The sequence below is a fragment of the Lacerta agilis genome, chromosome 12, assembly GCF_009819535.1.
Source record: "Lacerta agilis isolate rLacAgi1 chromosome 12, rLacAgi1.pri, whole genome shotgun sequence".
Lineage (NCBI taxonomy): Eukaryota > Metazoa > Chordata > Lepidosauria > Squamata > Lacertidae > Lacerta > Lacerta agilis.
Genome location: NC_046323.1, coordinates 35,352,954 through 35,371,989, shown reverse-complemented (window position 1 = coordinate 35,371,989; position 19,036 = coordinate 35,352,954). Strand labels below are relative to the sequence as shown.

The following is a 19,036-nucleotide window of genomic DNA, read 5'->3' as shown; positions in this document are numbered from 1 at the left end:
TACAAAACAATAAAACCAGTCAGTTTTCAAGGACAGTGCAAATGTTGTATTATTTAGACCTGAATAACTTTTTCAGAAGTTGATGATGACATCTGCTTGGTCTGTAGCTATAGCAACTCCTCAATGGCTTCCTTTCTAATTTTCACATAGAATTGACATTTTAACAGCTCATTCAGAGCACTTAATAACCTTATGACAAGAATCCCCTAAACAGATCTGCAATAGATTAAAGAAAAATCTTTATATGGGACAGTAGTTTTTAAAAAATCTGCTTCATAACTGGAGGCTTAAAGATTATAGTTCTTCTTACCAGCATATGTAAAGTAATTTCTTAAACAATTAATATATATTCTTTCTTTTTTTGCAATGGAAAAACACCGAACATCTTTTTCTTATTGGAACTCAATCAACAGAAGTTCAAGCGGTTCTTGAGGATACTGAATAACCTTTAAGCAAACCTAGACATAAGTACCAATTAGTCATAACTTCCTTGGTCTCCAGCTGATGTTTACATTGTATGAAGTCTTAGCTCTCCTCCTTGAGGCATGGAGGAAGATCTTAAGTTTTGTTTTCCACATTCCACATTTGTGAAAATGTTCTGGCTAGCTCCCTGGTCTATGCCAGTCCTAGTTCTTAGACATGTTGACCACTTCCATAGAAGAAGTTTTAAATTGCCTTGGAGCTCTGCTTTAGGATGTTTTTGTGAATGTCTGATCATTCTTAATGTGGAAGAGAGTCCTTTGTGAAGTGCACAATTTGAACTGAAATAATAAAAACAATGCAGCATTTTATCTGTAATTGAAAAAGTGTTCTGTTATGTAACACAATGGTGGGAAGGGTGATTTCTGTTGAAGGAAGATTTATTTTTTTTTCCCTTTAAAAACCTTTCGTTGTAGGCTGTTTTGTGCAGAGCTATCACCTTTTGTATTTATCTGTACATTTCTTGTTCTGGGTATACTGTCCCTGGTCATTTGACTTGGTTGACTTGGGTAAGTGGTAGAGGCCAGATAATGTGAACAAGGGAAGGCTTAGATTAAGCTCATCCTTCTGCACCCATGACCAAATGTGAAGTTGATTAATATATGGTGTGTAACCAATTGCTGCTTTTTGATAATGTCAGTCTAGTAGACATTGTGAAGTACTCCTGTAAGCATGCTGCTGATTTCATTTGATTCTAACATTTTGTCTGGCAAGATCTTTTCTTGTTTCCCTTAGATTTGCTAGTGATTTTGCCAGTGTTTGGGCTTGTGGTGCAGACCGCGCTCTAGATGGGACGGGGGTGGTGGTGGATAGTTTTGCCTGAGCTCAGTTGTATTAGGCAGCTTTGTAGACCTGAGTAGGCTAACAGCTGCACGTTCAACTTATCCTTGTCCAATGACAGCATACACAGAATCAGTTGCCTTGTCTGCTCCTGATGACTCAACGTGTGTTCTCTCTCTGAGAAAGATATGACAAATCCAGAGAGATTTGTCATATCTTTCTTAAAACACTAATGCTGGCTTGCTGTCAGTTCAAGGTAAGCATGACTTCCATTCTTTCCAAATCCTCCCTGCCTCTCTCTGAATTATGCCCTACATGTCAGGGTCACAGCCTAGGTGTAATCTTCTGACCTAGTGTGCCCTCTTTACCCATGGCTATTCCAGTGCCTTGTTCTGCTAGCTGCTACTGCAACTGATGCAAGCTTTGCTTTGTTCTCTGTAATGCAAAGCTTTATTGGCTTTCCAGCTTGATAGAGAAATATGTAGACTTGTGTGGATCATTATTCTTGCACTGCATGTCTGTCCATTGGTTGCAAAACCAAACACACACCTGCTTTTGCTAACCACAACATTGCTGGTTCTATATATTCTATATATGTTTAATAGTCTTTGGTGGGATTCGTAGCATCCAATGCCTGTGAATTCCTCCAATTAGCTGTGTGAAAGAACTACTGCTTTGGGGTTATGATGGAAAGCAATAGTGCACATGTGAGTGGTTGCCTAGTAACTGCCTGCATGATTAATTCCACCCTTGTGTGATTATGCCTCCCCTGTCCTGTGGGCATGAAACAGGCTCTAAACTGCGAAGTCACAGCCAGGGTGGCAACTCAGGAATGAGGCTTGCTTTTGTTGGCAATTTTTCCTGGGTCACCTTTAGTCTAAAAGTTGCCCCGTACTAATTATTAGCATAGTGAGAAGTTTATAATTCCTGTATTTTGCCACCTTTTTATGGCGAGTCTTGGATTATCTTTGTTTTAACTGGCCATTATGATACAAAGTGGAGATCAGTGATATGGGGTAAAATGAATTCCTTTTTACTATATATATTCTCCCCGTGGAAACTTTTCAATTTCTCAAAATGCATTTTTAATAAAAATAATGTCTATTATGAATGGATACTATATTTGTCAATTTGAAGGGTAGTTTCAAACTTGTAATTCTGTTGCTCCAGAAGACTATTGCTAAGAAACAAGGTGAAAAATGGACTAGTATCTGCCCCAGTTGGGAGAGGGAGGGAATGGATTTACTTCATTTCTTCAGAACAGCTGATGAACCCAATTGCTGCATTTCTAAGAGGGTTCTGGGCATGCACACCTAAGTCAGCTACTGGATATGTCCTTAGTGAATTCTGCTGTTCCTTTCCACTAGGGTAAACTTGGCAGTTTGTTCCTACTCATTTAACTGTTGAAGCCCTGATCTTAAGCGGCATAGGCAACTTTCTTTCTCTAGCTGTTTGTGTTACCAAAACTACAGTTTCCAACAAACTGGATGATTTCCAGTTCAGTATTCCTCTTACCTGAGTAGCATTGATGAGATTTTTCTTTCTGGCTGGCTGTTGACACACTATCCCTAATTCACTTTTTTTTTTTGCCGGGGGGGGGGGGGGTTCACATTACAAAGCTGCAGTGTACTTTTGACTTTGTAGACTTTTGGATTGAATTTTGGCCCCCAAGAATTGCCAATATGTAAAATACAGTTTAGAACATTTGAAAAGGGCTATGTTTAGATTGGGGTAGCCAACATGATGCCATCCTGTTTTTGGACTACAGCTCCCATCATGCTTGATCATGGACTGGTTGATAAGGAGTAGTAGTCCAACAGCATATGGAGGGCACCATGTTGGCTATCTTGGGATAGGTAACCAAAGAAGAAACATCTGCATTACATCAGCGATCTGTCTTACTGTAGACTTGCTCCTTGTTTCCACACTGACCCTATTTGGATGATTGGAAACTTATTCACCTAGGCATCTTTATCCCCAATAGGATGCTTCCTTGCTCTTTTTGGCTCTCCCCATTCCCCAGAAGTCAGTTTAAAATATGTTCTGCAATCTTTTTAATATTATAAGCACCATCTGTCTGTTTCCATCTTTGGTTTCCAGTGAAGCCCATTCCAATACAGGGCCAGCTTATCCCAATATGTTGTTTCCTAGTGCCTGACAAATCCAAACCCTTCCAGCTAACACCGCCATTTAATCCATGCAGCTTTACCTGTCTAGCTGGCTGTGCGAGTGGAACAGCTGGGATTTTTAACAAGAGTTTACTTGGAGGGTTTGCATTTAAACCTCCTACCTGCCAGTCTCAATTTTGCTTCTCTGGTTGGGCAGGGAAGAAGTGCCTTTGAGCTGAAGTCATACTGGCTCTAAAGGGTGGGTAGGGAAAGGAAACAAAACAGGAGCATAATCCCAAATGTCTGTGAAAAGGATATGTCAGGTGGGGGAACGTAATTAACTAAAATGACACAGGACCGTCCTTCGAAGAAGGATAAACGTGTTTGTGTAGTTCACAGAACTGCACATTTCTAGCTACCTTAAGATTTTTTTAAAAATATATTGAATATCTATTATATATTGCGAATATAATGTATTTTTTGCTTAGCGATAAATTTACTTGTAGCTGAGAGATATAACTCGTTCCATTATGTTTCTTAACATAATGTGTCATTTCATGGATAACGCTTCTATTTGTGGCCTGTGTGGGTTTCCTGATGGGACACAGCTCATACGTTTTAATACGTTATTTAAGAACTAGTAACAAGTAGTTCTACTTCATCTCTAAACAGTGTTCTTATACATCTGTATTAGCCTGACCAACCTGCCCTGACACTTTAAAGGAGATGTCATTTTAAAAAACAAAACAAAAAACCCTTCAGTTTTGGCTTCTTACCACTTGATGGCAGTGAAGGAGCTAATGTTGCCAGGAAAGGTTCAGGGCAGGATGCTATTATGAATAACAAAATGGGAGGTACAAAGGAAGTTTCTGACACTTTGATATTATTCCCATTTCCAGGCGATTTTGCAAGTGACAGTAGTAGAGCAAAAGCCTCTAGATGGAGCTTCAGCACTTCCTAAAGGGGGGAAGAGAGATTGCCAATCCTCCTTCAGGGGAATACTGCCTAGTCTGCTTTTAAAACATGTATCAAACTTAATTTCTCTTCTTCGTGTATATAGAATGCGTGCTGTAATGATAAAAGCTGTTTGTTCACCCAGAAGCTGCGTAGTTAGTCTGCCTTTCAGTATAAACTCCTAAGGCACAGAGCAAAGATAAAACTAACTGAAGGATATAATAAGCAGGAAGAGTACATGCAACAGCTAATAAAACCAAGTAGATATGTTAACCAATAAAAAGCTTGTCTAAATAAGCCGGTCTCTAAAGTCTCACCAGGTCATGGGATGGGGAGGGGGTGATGAGGGAGAGAGATAAGAGCAAGATAGGTAGATTCAAGTGGTTAAATGTCCAAATTATAAGGAGAGATGTTGCATTTCTGGAAATACTCAGTAAATTGAATTATTGTGGCTCTGATGATCATTTCCATGGAAAATCCAGGGGCATCTTACTACTTTTTAAAAGTTCTCCCTCCCCCTGCATTACTTTGAGGCTCACTGCTTTTCTTCTTCTGTAACTTGGGGGCCACCACTGAAAGAGCCCTTTCTTTGGTAGCTGTCAACCTGGCAGTTTCCACCTATTATCACAGGGTGAGAATAGACTCTAGCCTTTTGTACAGTAGGTTATATTCCAACCTCTCAAAAGTCAGAGGTTTCTGTTCCCCTCCACCTCTCTCCATCCTACATCTATCCATGAAAGAAGAAAAAAAGAGGTGTCATCCCAGTTCAGTGATGCATTTCAGCCTAGCAAAGGGGAGGGGCAGGACTCATGAAGGCTTGTGACTAGAGACATGGCCTGAAGCCAGTATGGAGGACCTGAGGTTTCCCACTCCTGTTCCATCAAAAGGTGATCTGTGCTAGATCCTGGTGTGGAAAGATACATATGGGGGAAGGTATTCCCTCAATATATGACTGTTCTAAACTCAAAACTATGCATGGTCTCCAATGCACAAAATCTGTTTTTAGAGCCATTCTTAACAGCTAAAAAAATCAGAGTGTGTCATTAGATAGCTATCTATTTAATTGATGGTTTTTCCTCCCTGAATTATTTTGTGAGGGAAGGCAATGAAAGGGTTCGTCAGTTTAGGAGCTGTCAGTGACATGGGTTTTGGGGAAAAGTTTCCTATATGAATTAAAGGTAATTTTAGGAAAATATTAGGAATATTAAAGGGAACTTTTATCTGATACCCTAAAGAACGATCTAGTTTAGCATGTTTGTTTTACTAAAAGCTTTGAAACTGCAAAGCATGCCTAATTCCATTTGACATCCATTCATTGTTACTAACCAACATATGATATTGAAAGTTTTTTTGTGGAAAAATAAAGCACTGGAAAACTTTCAGCACCACATCCTTGAGTACTGTACTAAAAGGTGTTGGGTGAATAAAAGTTGGTGACTGCAAGGGGAAATTTGCTTAATGCTTTAGGAAAATGTTAACTCCTTTTGCATTTTTAAAATGTGGGTTTTACCTTTCTACAGTAGACGAGTTTCTTCACATCAGGCAAACAAGAAGTGTTACTGGAGTTCAATGGCACAGAGGAAAACAATCAAGGAGGGTTTATCTAAGGACAATCCCCAAGCCAAACACCCTCCTGAGCTGCACACCTCAAACAGCAAAATATTTGGGAACACTTGCTAGGTCAGCGATATTAGGTAATGTGGAAGAGTGTGTTAGCATACAGAAGCCCCCAAGCATTGGACTTGTGTGATATTTGAAAGGCTTTCCGCAGTCTTCCCCACCCTGGTTCCCTCAGGATGTTTTGTGCCATAGCTCCTACCAGACCAAGGCCAGGATGGTTAGTAGTCAGAGATTATGGGAGTTGTAGTCTCAAACAACTGATAGGCACTACCGTTGGGTTGGGAAAGGCTGCTCTATTGCAGCAGTAGTCAGCTTTGCATCCTGATGGTCAGTAAGGCAAGAACGATGGTTATAGTTTTTGGCAACAAGAAATAATCCTCAGAGAATTATTGGATTTGCAAGTCTCCATGGATGTTGGTCCATGCCAGCAAGGGAGTTGCACTGTCTAGAAGATTTTATTTATTTATATTTATTTATTACTTTTATGAAAGATCACAGGGCAGTTTACAACATAAAATGCAAAATGGAAACGCAAAATACATAACGTAACAACAAAACCCAAAGATGAGACTGTGGTAGCTATCACTCCAACAATGACATATTTTAGACTGGTGCAAAACACTGAAGCATTCAGTGCACTTCAAACTCATAATTGTAAGTAAAATGCTGTATCAGAATATGAATTCCAGTCATGAAGTGGAGTGCCTCTTCTCTTGCTTTCTGCACCTGTCTTGCACTAGTCAGTTTTATTCCAATGCTCTTTCTGGAAAAGTTGCATTCTTTAAGAAGAGCATGTAACTAATTTTAATTTATAGTGGGCTTTTGGCTGTTTCCTGGGTTGCCCTGCAGGCTATTTCAGCCCATGTGTAACAACTCTGTGAAAGAAGATCACAATACTACTTGCTTAGCTGATGCTGTATAAATTGTCACCCTAAATCAAAACTGTTCAGAGATTTACGACCATGAAATACTTGGTGGTGCTAAATTTAGTGGTGGAAAGGGTAGCACTAACTTCAGTGTGTGTGTGTGTGTGTGTGTGTAATGTGTAACAGAACTGGTTGTGCAAGTATAGAAAGCTAAAACATATAGACTGGTTTTCTGTTTTGTTAAAAAATAATTCACAGTCATGTACGGATTGGAAAACTGATTAAAAGAGTACATAAAAATAAAATCAACAGCAGGAAAACAAGTGGAGCAGCAAAAGATCAAGCAGCAATTATCAGAGCCAGACTTTAACAGCCTTGCCAATAATTGGCTGGAAAAGCTTTCCTGGAAAAAATAGATTTTCCTATCTGTCACTGTCTTTAGGAAACGGCACTTAGACCTGACAAGAAATAAGTGACTGTACCCACAGTTGGCCTAATAAAAATGTTGCTATACTATATGGCTACACTGGTGTTTGCATTTGCTGGCATAACATAATTCTACAGCCAGTAGAATATCGCCAAAATGTGGGTGGAAATTTACATGTTACCTTTGCAGTGTGGGAGAGAATCAGCCTGCTAAGGTACCGAATAAATCAGCCATCAGATGAAAGCATGGAGTGTACAGAAGTGTTAGTAACTTTTTTTTTTTTTTAGAAATCTGACACTGCTTTGAACCACCTAACTCCGTAATTTGGGAAATCTGTGTGGAAATAAAGGGAGCTACTGGTACGATTTGTGATGAAGGACGTAGGTGGGTGGGTGTTTTTATGAAAAGGAACAAAACAGTCATTCTCCTGGCTTACATAGCCACTTTCTCTTCTCCATCTTATAGATGAACTCTGCTGAACTATAGCTACTATGTTCACAGGTTGTTGTTTTTTTTTAAAAAAAAGTTTAATGAAAGGAGCCCCTGCCAGCTTGGGTGTTTGTGTCAGGAAGTCTTTGGTTTGAATCTCATCTCTGCCATTAACTTGCCATATCTTCTTAGGTAAGACAGACTTTCTCTCAGGCTTCAGTCCATTCTCAGTCACCCATCTGTGGTATGATGAAAACACTGACATTCCTCACAGGGTTTTGTATCATCTGGTTATAATCCTTACAGGTGAAGCATTGCGAACACTTGAAAAGTCTCTATATAGAATATTGCCATTGTTAAGGAAATTATGTGTGCATGATACTCCTCCACCATGATATTTTAGCGCTCTTCTCCAATGCAGTTCTGAACTGGGACAGTGGTTCTAGTATTTGCATTGTATAGTTGCAGTGCCCACATTCTCGTTGGCTATCCCTGGATTTTGTCAGAGAAAAGTTGGGCTAGTTGGGAGAGAGGAGGGAGTTGTCAGGGCTGTCTTACCCATAGGCGCTAGGGGTGCAGGGCACCAGGCTCTCAGGGGCACCAGGCCGAGAGTCCGGGGCCTGAGAGTTGAGTCCGGGGGAAAGCCTTCCCTTTGGTTGGAGCGCTGTGGCGGGCTCTTCTGCGGGCGGCTCTGCGCCGTGAGTTCAGGGGCAACCAAGCCAGTGAGATGCTGAGGCAGCTGGCCAGCTCCACCCTCCTGCATGCCTGAGACTGGGCAACCTGGGGGGGGGGCGCCGGGCGGATCTTTGCACCCCGGCACCGCATATGCTTAAGACAGCCCTGTGAGGTATACACACAGTTTGCACATAACTATTAGTCTGTGTAGTTCTTTTTTCGCACATGCCTCTTGGGAAGCCATTTATCTTCATCTCTCAGTTATTTGGGAAATTCTGCTTGAGTGGAGAAGCCTCCTAGATCCGTTTTTTAAAAGAGAGAGAGAGAGAGGGAAGAGGCTTGTGTGTTTTCTTTCATTAGACTTGGAAACTTTGTGAGCCCAGGAGCATGGGTACAGAGGGCCCCATGTTTCGTATCTGGTGAATGTATTATCTGCTTGGAAGAAACCTAGAAACACATTCATTCAGTCAATAGATTTGTGCTGTGGGTTTGATGTAGTAAAGCAGTTTTCAGAAATTACTTATTTAGTATTCTTACAATGTATGTCTTGCTCATTTTTCTCAAAATGTGTGTTTCCAAAATGCAAGCCATGTTCAATTATTGTGTGTATTGTGGACTGATAGACACATGCCACATTCTAACGCACCCAATTTAGAGAAATAAGAGTTCTGAACTAAAAGGGGGGAAATAACGCTGAGTTGTGAAACATACAACTTGGTGCTGACTAAAGGACTCCTGAAAACAATGTGTGTTTAGGCTGCAGCAGACCTGGGACCCAGGTGTTGAGCTCAGAGGATGTCTATTTCTGAAATAAAACAAGATCACAGGCATAGGTAAGACTTAGGTCTGAGTCCAGTGGTGTGCAGAGAGATTGCTAAGAGAGTAGACATGACAATGACTAAGGTTAAAACCTGGCTTGTAGGGGATCCAAAAGCAAGCCAGCATTATGAGGTTGTTAAAGTGAGGGAATGAAAGGGGATTAGGCAAAATCCAAATAGGTGTACTTGGGCATAGGGGAGCAGCTTCAAGAGAGAAAAGACCCCCCCCCCATAATGTAATGGGGAATGTTCTGGTAAAGGGTAGATTGGGCCATGTAAACAAACAAGGAGGACCTTGTGGATGGTGCTCTTGAATGGATTTAGTTATCAAGTTACAGGTAGGTAGCCATGTTGGTCTGCCATAGTAAAAAATAAATAATTTTTTTGTTTTTGTTTTAGTTATCAAGAACATTGAGTATGGTGAGTGGCTTCCTGGCGAGTCATACTGCAGACACTGTTGTTCTGTCTGGTGTGTAGTGTTGATGGAGGAAGCTTGTATCTCCCGTAGCTGGATGCAGCTGCTTTTAGATGCAAAACCTGCATCTGATGACCTTTTGTTTACCAGGCATTTTACCTTATTACTATTATTGCAGCCTAGGTCCTTGGTGAGTCAGTCAGTGAACTTTCTGGTTGCTCATGACCTTACTGGCAAGAAGGTCACGCACAGAGAAATCTACAAGACTGTACATAAGGTCAAGGTGGGTGCGTGGGGGGGGTGGTCATTTCCCATGGTCCTTTGCTTTTGCCAAACCCATCTTTAGTTCACTCCTGAACTGTTTGTTCTGTAATTTAAGGTTAACAGTGAAAGCCTTGTAGTTGTGTGTGTACCAAATATATAGCTATATGGTTGTTTTTAACTGTTTCTTATATCGTGTTATAATTTTTGCAACCTGCCCTGGGACCTTAGGGTGAAGGGTGAGTAACTCCTTAGCTAGCTATCGCTTGTTTGCTGTGAGGCCCTCTTCAATTGGATAGCCCTCTGTGATGTGCAAGAATGCCCATAACATTTATGAGGAGCAACAGTTAGTCACATAATGTTGACATATAGTGTAGCTGCTGTGAGAAAAGATGTCCCTTCAGAAACCTGAGTGGAAGGAGACCCAGAGAAGTGGAATGGCAGATATTCCCGTACAGCAGTCCAGTTTTGGAACTCCTCTGTGGCAAGTAGAAATTGGCTTTCCAGGAAGCAGATGGATGGTAAATAGCAAGGCTGCTCTATCTGCAGGCAACCACCCCAGCTGCTCCCCACCTGACCCCACCCCACCCCAGTTTTTGACCAGGAAGGAGGACAGATTAAAAATGGCTCAGGGAGGCATTGACCAGAGAGTATAGGTGGGGAAGAGTTTAGCATACTCCCCTGCATTAATCCCCTCCTTCCCACTTAACATTTTGTTGCAGCCAAAGTCCAATTTATTACCAAAAACATTTGGATGTTAACCACTGCAGTGTGTAGAAGTGATTTTAAATTAGTCATAGTGGTGAGAAAGTGTTTGGGTGGTTTGTTTTGTTTTGCTTTTAAAGCAAGAAAATGACAGCATTGCAAATGGAACATGGGATATCCCCCCAATATATATATATATCTTTATGTAAAACTAATAAGTGAAATTAGTCTGCTATGATTAAAACAGATCGATAACATGAAATGCAGGCTTGATCGATTCTCACAGTTAACAGAAACCTATTTTACAACAAAATCTGGCTTTGTGTAGCAGCATGCACTTTAATCAGCAACGTGATGAATGCTTGGCCACTTGGAAGGAATGTCGTTTACAAGGGTGGGGAGAAGAGGGAGGATGGAGAATCAGCAGTAAGTATGTTGATTACAAACCTGAAAGTAAATAACAAAGGTACTTGTGAAAATCCCATTGCCAGCTTAGGCTCAGATGTGTAGGGGTCACCTCTGCCTTGGCAATAGGCTGCTTTATGGAAGTGATGGTGATGCTGAAGATATCAGCCTAGTTCTCACTGATGTGGTAAATCTGTGCTTGGGCTATGCCACTTGAAGCTGCAGGTTAGGGGCTCACTTGATTGAATGAACCTACATACCCTGCCCCCTCCAGATAGAAAACTTGATGTTGGGGGCAGGGGTGGGGAGAGAGAGCTAGAGAGCTCACCCTCAGCCCTTCTCATTCACATCTACTTGCCTATTCCACAAAGATGACATATTGCTTTTTTATGGAGCATTCAATCACAGGAGTCCTCACCTGCAGTCTGAAGTGGTAGGGCCCAGACAGATTTACCCTTAGTGAGAAATAGTCCTCAGACATAACACCAAACCATATCAGAGTTGATTAGAATGCTGCCCTTCTGTACGCTTTGGATCAAGCAGTCACCATCAAGCTTGCCTTGTACATTATGCCCAGGGGACTGCTGAACTTCTGTGCCTACAGTCCACAGGGAGAAGCAGCTTCTTACAGGAAAGGCATTTCTTGCTATCAGTTCTGGATTAGCTCCAGGATGCCTGTAGATTGAATAAGAACAGTTTTCTTTGAGCATTTAGCATATACCTGTAGTCATGGCCATGCATACTGGAAAGAAAGTTCCTCTAGAAGAGAGATTCTGGGTGTTTTTTGTTTTTACCATTATTTGCTGAAAGCCATAAATGAAAATTAGTGTGGTGGTTGTTATTGTTTTTAAAAATAATAATCAAAATCTAGAGCCTAAATCCATCTTTTGTGGTTACTGGAATGACTAAGTTTCATTTTGGCATTGCACATACTCTGAGAAGCTAGATTAGTGGAAACCTCTCCAAAGTCTGGGGTTATATGGAAGCAGTTTATATTTGCCTAGGGTGCAATAATATAATTGAATAAATATGATAATTATTTATTAACAAATAATAGTTAGCAACACAACAATATTGTTACTGTATAAACCAATTAACTATTTCAGCATTGACCTAACTTTGAGGCTCGTGTAAACAAATAACTGTTGCCTAAACAAGGCACCATGTTAAACATGAATCTTCACCCTCGCTGCCTCCTCCCTCCTTCTACATCCTCCCCCACCCCTTAGGGTTTAATCACAATTAAGTGACAGATGCTGAACACAATTTGTCCTAGTCTAATTGACTGCAAAGTCATGGTCAATATTGCATTGGCTAACTCAACTCCTCACAGCCATGTCCAAACATAATGAAATTGTGTTAGTGAGACATCTTGCTGAAGCTGGAGGTGGAGGTGCAGATTTCTAGCCCCCAAATTACTTAATTTACATATATAGCATGTTGGGTTTCTGTGTATAAATAAAGCCACTTTCTCTTTCATGCTTGCATTCATAATTGTGTCTCCAGAGTGAACTAATTTTGCATCGTTTTCTCCTTTGCTGGATCTGAGGAGTAGACTCTTGAGTGAAAAGATGCACAATGTCTAACTTTAATTTTCTTTAGGTGATACAATTTCAATACCATAATAAGAAAAAAAAGGCCACACTCTTTTGCACAAACAGGGTGTGTTAGAATAATCAGAAAGGATGTTGAAATGAATTATCCTAAATGTAACCTATATTCCTAAATTCTGTTATTTGGTCAGTTTCTTGATGAAATCTAATGCATGCTTTATCAGAGTGAAATTCCACTGTGTTATGAAAAAAGGCTACTCCTTAGTACTGTAAGTGTGTTGTGGTTTACAGCTGCAAAATAGATGGGGGATTTCAGCAGGTGCTCATATCTTGCCTGTGAAAATGCAAAGATTTTGCCTTGATGATTATATCCTGAATCTTGTATAGTTAATAGTCTTTTCCTGCCAGCACCCCCTCCCCATTACTCAAAGCAGTGAAAAGGCCACTTCAAATATCATGCTTTTTCTACGCAAAAAGCCCTTTGGTGTAAGAAAATTCATGAGGCCTGCACACAGACAGTCATGGGTGAGTTCCATGCCTCTGTGTTCTCACAGTACATGTAGCACGCATGTAGCAACACACAGACGATTCCTCACACATGCAGCACACTCCACCCAATTATTCCCTTCTGGCCTGAAATGTTTTGTGCTGAATTAGGCTTGTGTGCTATAAATCTGTAATGAAAACAGTGCTTTGTGCTGAAGGTTTGACAGGCTAATTACAGTGCTGCTTTAATTGTCTTATTTTTGACTTCTTATAGTTTTAGAACCTCTTCCACATTTGACCCACTACAATAGTTTGTGCAGATGTAGTTCTAGACAATGATCTATGGGAGAGGATGCGATACCGGCATATATCGCGCTTTATGACTTTAATCCGAGATGAAATATCTCTCTGAAACCAAATCCTCATGCTTAGTTCACTTGCAAAACTTTCACTTTATACCAAGCAGTTTCTTAGGGGTTGTTAGGATACTTTTGTTTGAGGCTACACTATTGTGGTGGTTATGTAAACGTTCAGCATACGTTGCCTTTGACATGTTGGCCATTAAACTAGTTGTTTTCAGGGTATATGTAATGATACTTTGTAATTTAGACACAGCTTTGTTCCTTTAGAGAAGAGGTAGGGATTAACTGTAACATCTTTTTTTGCTGGGTGTTCTTAGAAACCGAATTTACTTACGCATCTGTGCAATTAATACGAAACACTCAACCTTCATTTTTAAAATAATAATAATAATGAAAGTGAACTGAGATCGGGGCAGTGCTATTATTTGGTTGCACTTCTGCAGTTTGCTTCTCATGAAATACAAGCTGATACTGCTGTGAGTGAAAGCCCTCTTATGCAGACAAGCAGAAACAAAGGTTGCTTGAATTTTGCAAGAAATTAATAGAGATGTAATTTTAATATTAAGGGCACCACATTAGCTGAGGCCTTGCAACTTGTAAAAATGAGCATAATAGCTGAAGAAAAAGGGAATATTTTAGAAGATGCGCAATGTATTAATTTCAATTTGTCCTTTTGATCTGTTAATTACCGCTGAAGATTTATTGACTAATTTTAAGGAAGCAAGTGTTTGAAAGTTTCTGGCAAATACTATCTTCTTGTAATGAGCACATGGCATTGAAAGGAGTTGAGGAGAGCAAAATTAGATTGACTGATTGTTCAGTCATGTGGGCCTGGCTCACTGCATATCCCGGCTGGAGAATGATTGCTCAAATTACATTGCCTCAGGTCCCTGCACTCGGTTGGCTGTCTTCTCAGATCTTAACAAGGTTCTGGGAATTTATTTCTGACAAAGTTTGCTTTGTGTTTTTCAGGATGCTTCATCGGCAGACATTAGGAAAGCGTATCGCAGGCTTTCGCTAATATTGCACCCAGATAAGAATAAAGATGAAAATGCAGAAACCCAGTTTAGACAAGTAAGTGATGCATATGCAAGCATTAAAATGTATCATGTGATCATTGAAACCTCGAATAAATATAATGGTGATTGCGGGGTGATATTTTTGGAAATAAATAACCTGGGGAAGTTTGGAAGCTTTTGTTGCCGCTTTACTATGGTCTAATGCTTTCAACTCCTACAGAAATTTAAAATGTGTAAAAAACAAACAAACCACCATGTGCTATCAGAAGTTAAACATGCTTAGATAATGGGAATGCTTAGGGATGGGAACAAGAGTTTGTGGACTCCTTGACTCTGTTGTTGTTGTTTTAATATAGTGCCACAAGCTGCATGTTTTGCATTGCAGTGGAAAAATATTTCATCAAACATGTTGATGTTTAAAGTGTATAAAACTAAGCTTTACTCTTTGGGTGTATTTTTCAAAGAAGGCCTAATATATGGTTTTTCAACAGTTGCTCACTTGGAATTTATTTACAGAATGACCTGAACTGATTCTTTGATTCTAGGAACAGTTCTTCATTCTTACTTTCAAGAGTACAAAAAGGCCCAGTATATGTGTAGTATTGTGGCAAAATATTCTGGCTGTTCTGTGCACGATTGCTGGTGTGTTGCTGTTTTTAGAAAAATAAAAGTATGCTTTCATTCTAGTTGGTGGCCATATATGAGGTTTTAAAGGATGAAGAGAGAAGGCATAGGTGAGTTTATTTTGTATATATTTCAAAGCAGAGGGTTTTTTTTTCCAGCTAAACTGAGCCAGGTTAGCCAGAATTTTATAGGCTCTCTCATATGTGCTAGGTTCTAGCCTATGTTGGTAAAAGAACCAGGTGATAACTTTATAATTTGTAATATAAATATGAGCTTTTAGACTGCTAACATGTGCTTAGTGCAGCAGTTCATTCTCTCTAATTGTTAAGCTGATCCTCAGATTCTCCAACTATAGAGTAAGACCTGTGGATGTTCATGGTGGCCAGTGCAAACTGATTGTGGGTTTTACTGCTTTGCTCAAATCCTTTCAGTCTGAAAAGCCATCTTCCATTTTTCAGGATCTCACCAAAAGTTGTGGACTTGGGTTATTTTCTCCATAGCTACAGTAGCATGTGCTGACTTTAATACTATTAAATACTAAAAAAAAAACTATTAATACTAAAAAAAACCTACCGGTAAATGTGATATGACAAAAATAGGAATATTTGAAAAGGCTTTTAGTCATTGCATATTATTCAGACACTTTTTTTCTTAAGTACAAAACATAAATTCATGTACCTGTGAGAAAATAATTTTACCAGGCAATTGTTTGTGCTTGGGTTGCTTTCCAGAGGACTGTTGTGTTTTACTTTGGACTTGTGGTTTATTAGGATGCTCACTTTACTGTTAGTGACCCATATATTTTGGCCAAAGAAAAGAAGGGCTTGCTGCCAGCAAATGAGTTCTGTTTAAAATATCTCTAGGTTTTCAATTCTCTGAGTAGTGATGCTGAAAGTTCTCCAGGAGGTTCTTGGCTTTGTGGAAACCTTGGCATGAGTCCAGGTCTCATAGTAGAGATTATCTACTTTCAGATAATCCTCTGTGTTGAAAGAGCCATGGAACAGTGTTCAGAGGAGTTTTGGAGATTCTGTGTATGGTTTTTACCCTGCCTCCCACTGCAGTCTTTCAGCTTGGAGTCATAGATCAAGGAAGTTTAGGAAGTTTAACAATAGGGGGTCAATGTCTGATGTCAAATGGTTGCAAAAGGTATGAACTAGTTTAAATGCACCCCCCTACACTCACACTCACACACACTTAATTTTTTTGATAGTGCTTATTTTGCATGCTCACTGTTCATGGCTTTAATACTAAATAACCTGTGTTTTTGTATGGGTTTATTTTTACACACACACCCCCCCCCCCAGTACATCTATGTACTTCCACAACCACACTGACCACTGCCGTGAAAGTAAATTATTTAGGGATTTCACATAATGTGTATATTGGAAATCATGTAATGAAATTATCTCAGAAATGTGTTTAATTAAATTGGCGCAAGCTTTCATCGCCTTGTGTAAAATGAGTTGCTAAATGCCTAAAAATGGCTCGTGATGATGTCTACCATAGGTGCAAGAATGTTCCCTTACAGCACGCATTCCCTTAAAAAAATTTTTTTAAAGCCCAACAAGCTCTGCTTTGAGACATCTCTTTCCAGGACTCTGCCTTTGGGAATTCTTGGTCGCTTGGATTACAGATTCAGTTGCAAAAACTGCAGTAATAACAAATATAATGGCTATTTCTCTTGTATTTAAATTCTTGTTGCCTCTTGATTAACAGTTATTTTAGGTGGGCTTTCCCCCCTTCCTTAAACCATGTGCTTACCAACTAATTACCAAATAATAAATTAGTTTCCCTTGGTTCTTCCTTCAGATTCATGTGCTCCAGGTTTGGTGGTCCCTGACTTTGTTTAACTGTGGGCAGATGCTCAATGGACCATCATCTCCTCCAAGCACTCAAGTTTCTCAGCCTTCCTTAGCAGGTTGTTAAAGCAATTTTCTCAGTATGTAGCAGCTCAACCTAACTCCATCTACACAGCAGTAAAAAATGTTTCAAATTTGCTCTTCTTTTTTAAAAGTCTCATACTGAACGTCAAGGCGGTGATTAAAATCAGCATGTTTTGTGCATACACCAGAATTTTCTTTTTGGAAGGGTTTGTTGTTCTGAAGCTGCCCACACAGAACCTCCAAAAAGCTGTCCAGCCTCCCCCCAGCTCAGAAGTGATCTGAGTATGTGATGTGAAAGAAGTATAAAGAGGCTGCAGTGAGGGCCGAATTTTTGAGTTTTCTTTTCAGCTCCTCTTGTGTCAAATCTTCAACCTGCTTTTTGAACTTGGGGGAGGCTAAACAGCAGTTTGAGGATGCTGTTTGTAGTAGGACCCACTGGGCTCTTTTAAGATTTAATATCCTGCACTTTGCTATGCTGAGTAGGCAAATGAGCAGGAGATGAAACAATATACAGTATGTAGCTTGATACTGGGAGTTACTTTGAATCCAGCTGCATTTACTGTAATATTATGGAGCAAATATGTTGTTGCTTGTCTTTAATATGTAGTTGAAAATGGTTTCATTTCCAACAGATTCTTTTCTTCCATTAGATGAAAGAAAATATAATCTGAACAGGCTAGTGGTGTTCTTGTTTTTTAAAAAGCAAACCTAATGACAGATCAATAACTTAGCAGTTTTAAAACCATACAGCTTTTCTAATTTAGAAAAGCGTTTTTAAATGCTTGTGGATAGATTACTGGAACCAGTAGTTGGGCATCAAAATAAGTGTTCTAACACCAATGTTGAATCCTATAGCACCTTTTTCATAATGAAGAGGTTTCTACATGCACCATATGGAAAGTATATGAAGCGAGTACGTTTACATTATTATTATTTTTTGGCAACAACAGCAGGATGAAAGGGAGTGCTTTCTCCCCCTTTGAGATTAGATTTTAAAACCTAATTTCTCTGCAGATATTAGATGTGAGTGAGTTCCATTGATTTTGCGGAAAGTTCCATTTAAATGTGTGTAGATTCAGAATTTTGAGATTTTCAATAATTTAAGACTCTAAAGATACATGTTTGAAACAAGCTCATAAAATTTGTGAATTCTGAAGCATTGTGTTAAGCTAGCTAGACTATAGTGGCATTGCAGCATGCTGCATAAAGATGAATATGGGTGGGCAAAATATATTTCTTTGTCCTCTTACAATTTTATCTTTACAGTTTACCTGCAGCTACAGTTGTGCTGTGGAATAATCAACTAGTTTTGGTCTGTGGTTTTAATACCAAATTTTTGTTTTGAATATGAGAACTTATTTTTGGCTAGCTTTAACAATAACAAAAAACACAGTGACCTCAGGTTTTACTTAATATACATTTCACAATAATAGTTATCTGATTGACATGTGTCTGCGTTATAGACCTAGCTGTATGTTGTTTATATTTTAGAAGTGAGCAAAATCAGAGCTTGAATAAGATGCAAAGAGGACATAAAGGCAGACTGCTTCGTGATTTCCTTATTTGCTTAATTCTTATGCATGCCTCTGAAGGTCCATCATAGGTGATAAATTGATTTCTGCAAATAAGTACTTTAATGAATCATCTGTATGCTTCCTAATTAACTAATTTGCTAAATGTGAAAAACAAGATTTAAAATTATCACAGGATTCTGAGTAACTTAAGGATCATTGTTCATATGCGGTCCTAAAAATTAAACAGACGTCTTAATTTTTAAATACAGTGCTCAATTACCATAGAAAGGAGTGATTTATTTTTTGACAGTATATATTCTAAAAAGTGGGTTATAATAGAAGCTATCTTCCCTTAAAATGGCCAGTCGTGTGAGCCATAATGTTCATTGATAGTAAAATCAATAGAGCATTGATTCTGGAACTAAATCCTTGGAGACTTTTGTTCAGAATAGCAGACGTAGCCTGGTAAATACAGAGTGTGTTTAGTGCATGAAATTTTCATGTGTCAGATCTGGATGCATATAGAACAGATTTTTAATATATTGTGAATTTAAGTGTGGATGATCAAGGTCTATGATAGTTCCAGAAGATAAATATTTAGCATTTCACCCCCTTATTAGTCCATAACCTTTAATATTTTTTCCCCATTCAC

General features: G+C 39.4%; 1 protein-coding gene across 2 annotated transcripts in view; it reads left to right on the top strand.

Moving 5' to 3' along the window:
• The window catches only part of DNAJC1 (DnaJ heat shock protein family (Hsp40) member C1), a 126,929-nt gene that overhangs the window by 58,644 nt on the left and 49,249 nt on the right, over positions 1–19,036 (top strand). For both annotated transcript variants that reach the window (XM_033165892.1, XM_033165891.1), the window contains 2 exons: positions 14,317–14,418; positions 15,051–15,097. Coding sequence is in view for 1 of the 2 variants with exons in the window: in XM_033165891.1 (XP_033021782.1) it covers positions 14,317–14,418; positions 15,051–15,097 (149 nt within the window). In the remaining variant the exon portion in view is untranslated. The remainder of the gene's footprint in view (positions 1–14,316; positions 14,419–15,050; positions 15,098–19,036) is intronic.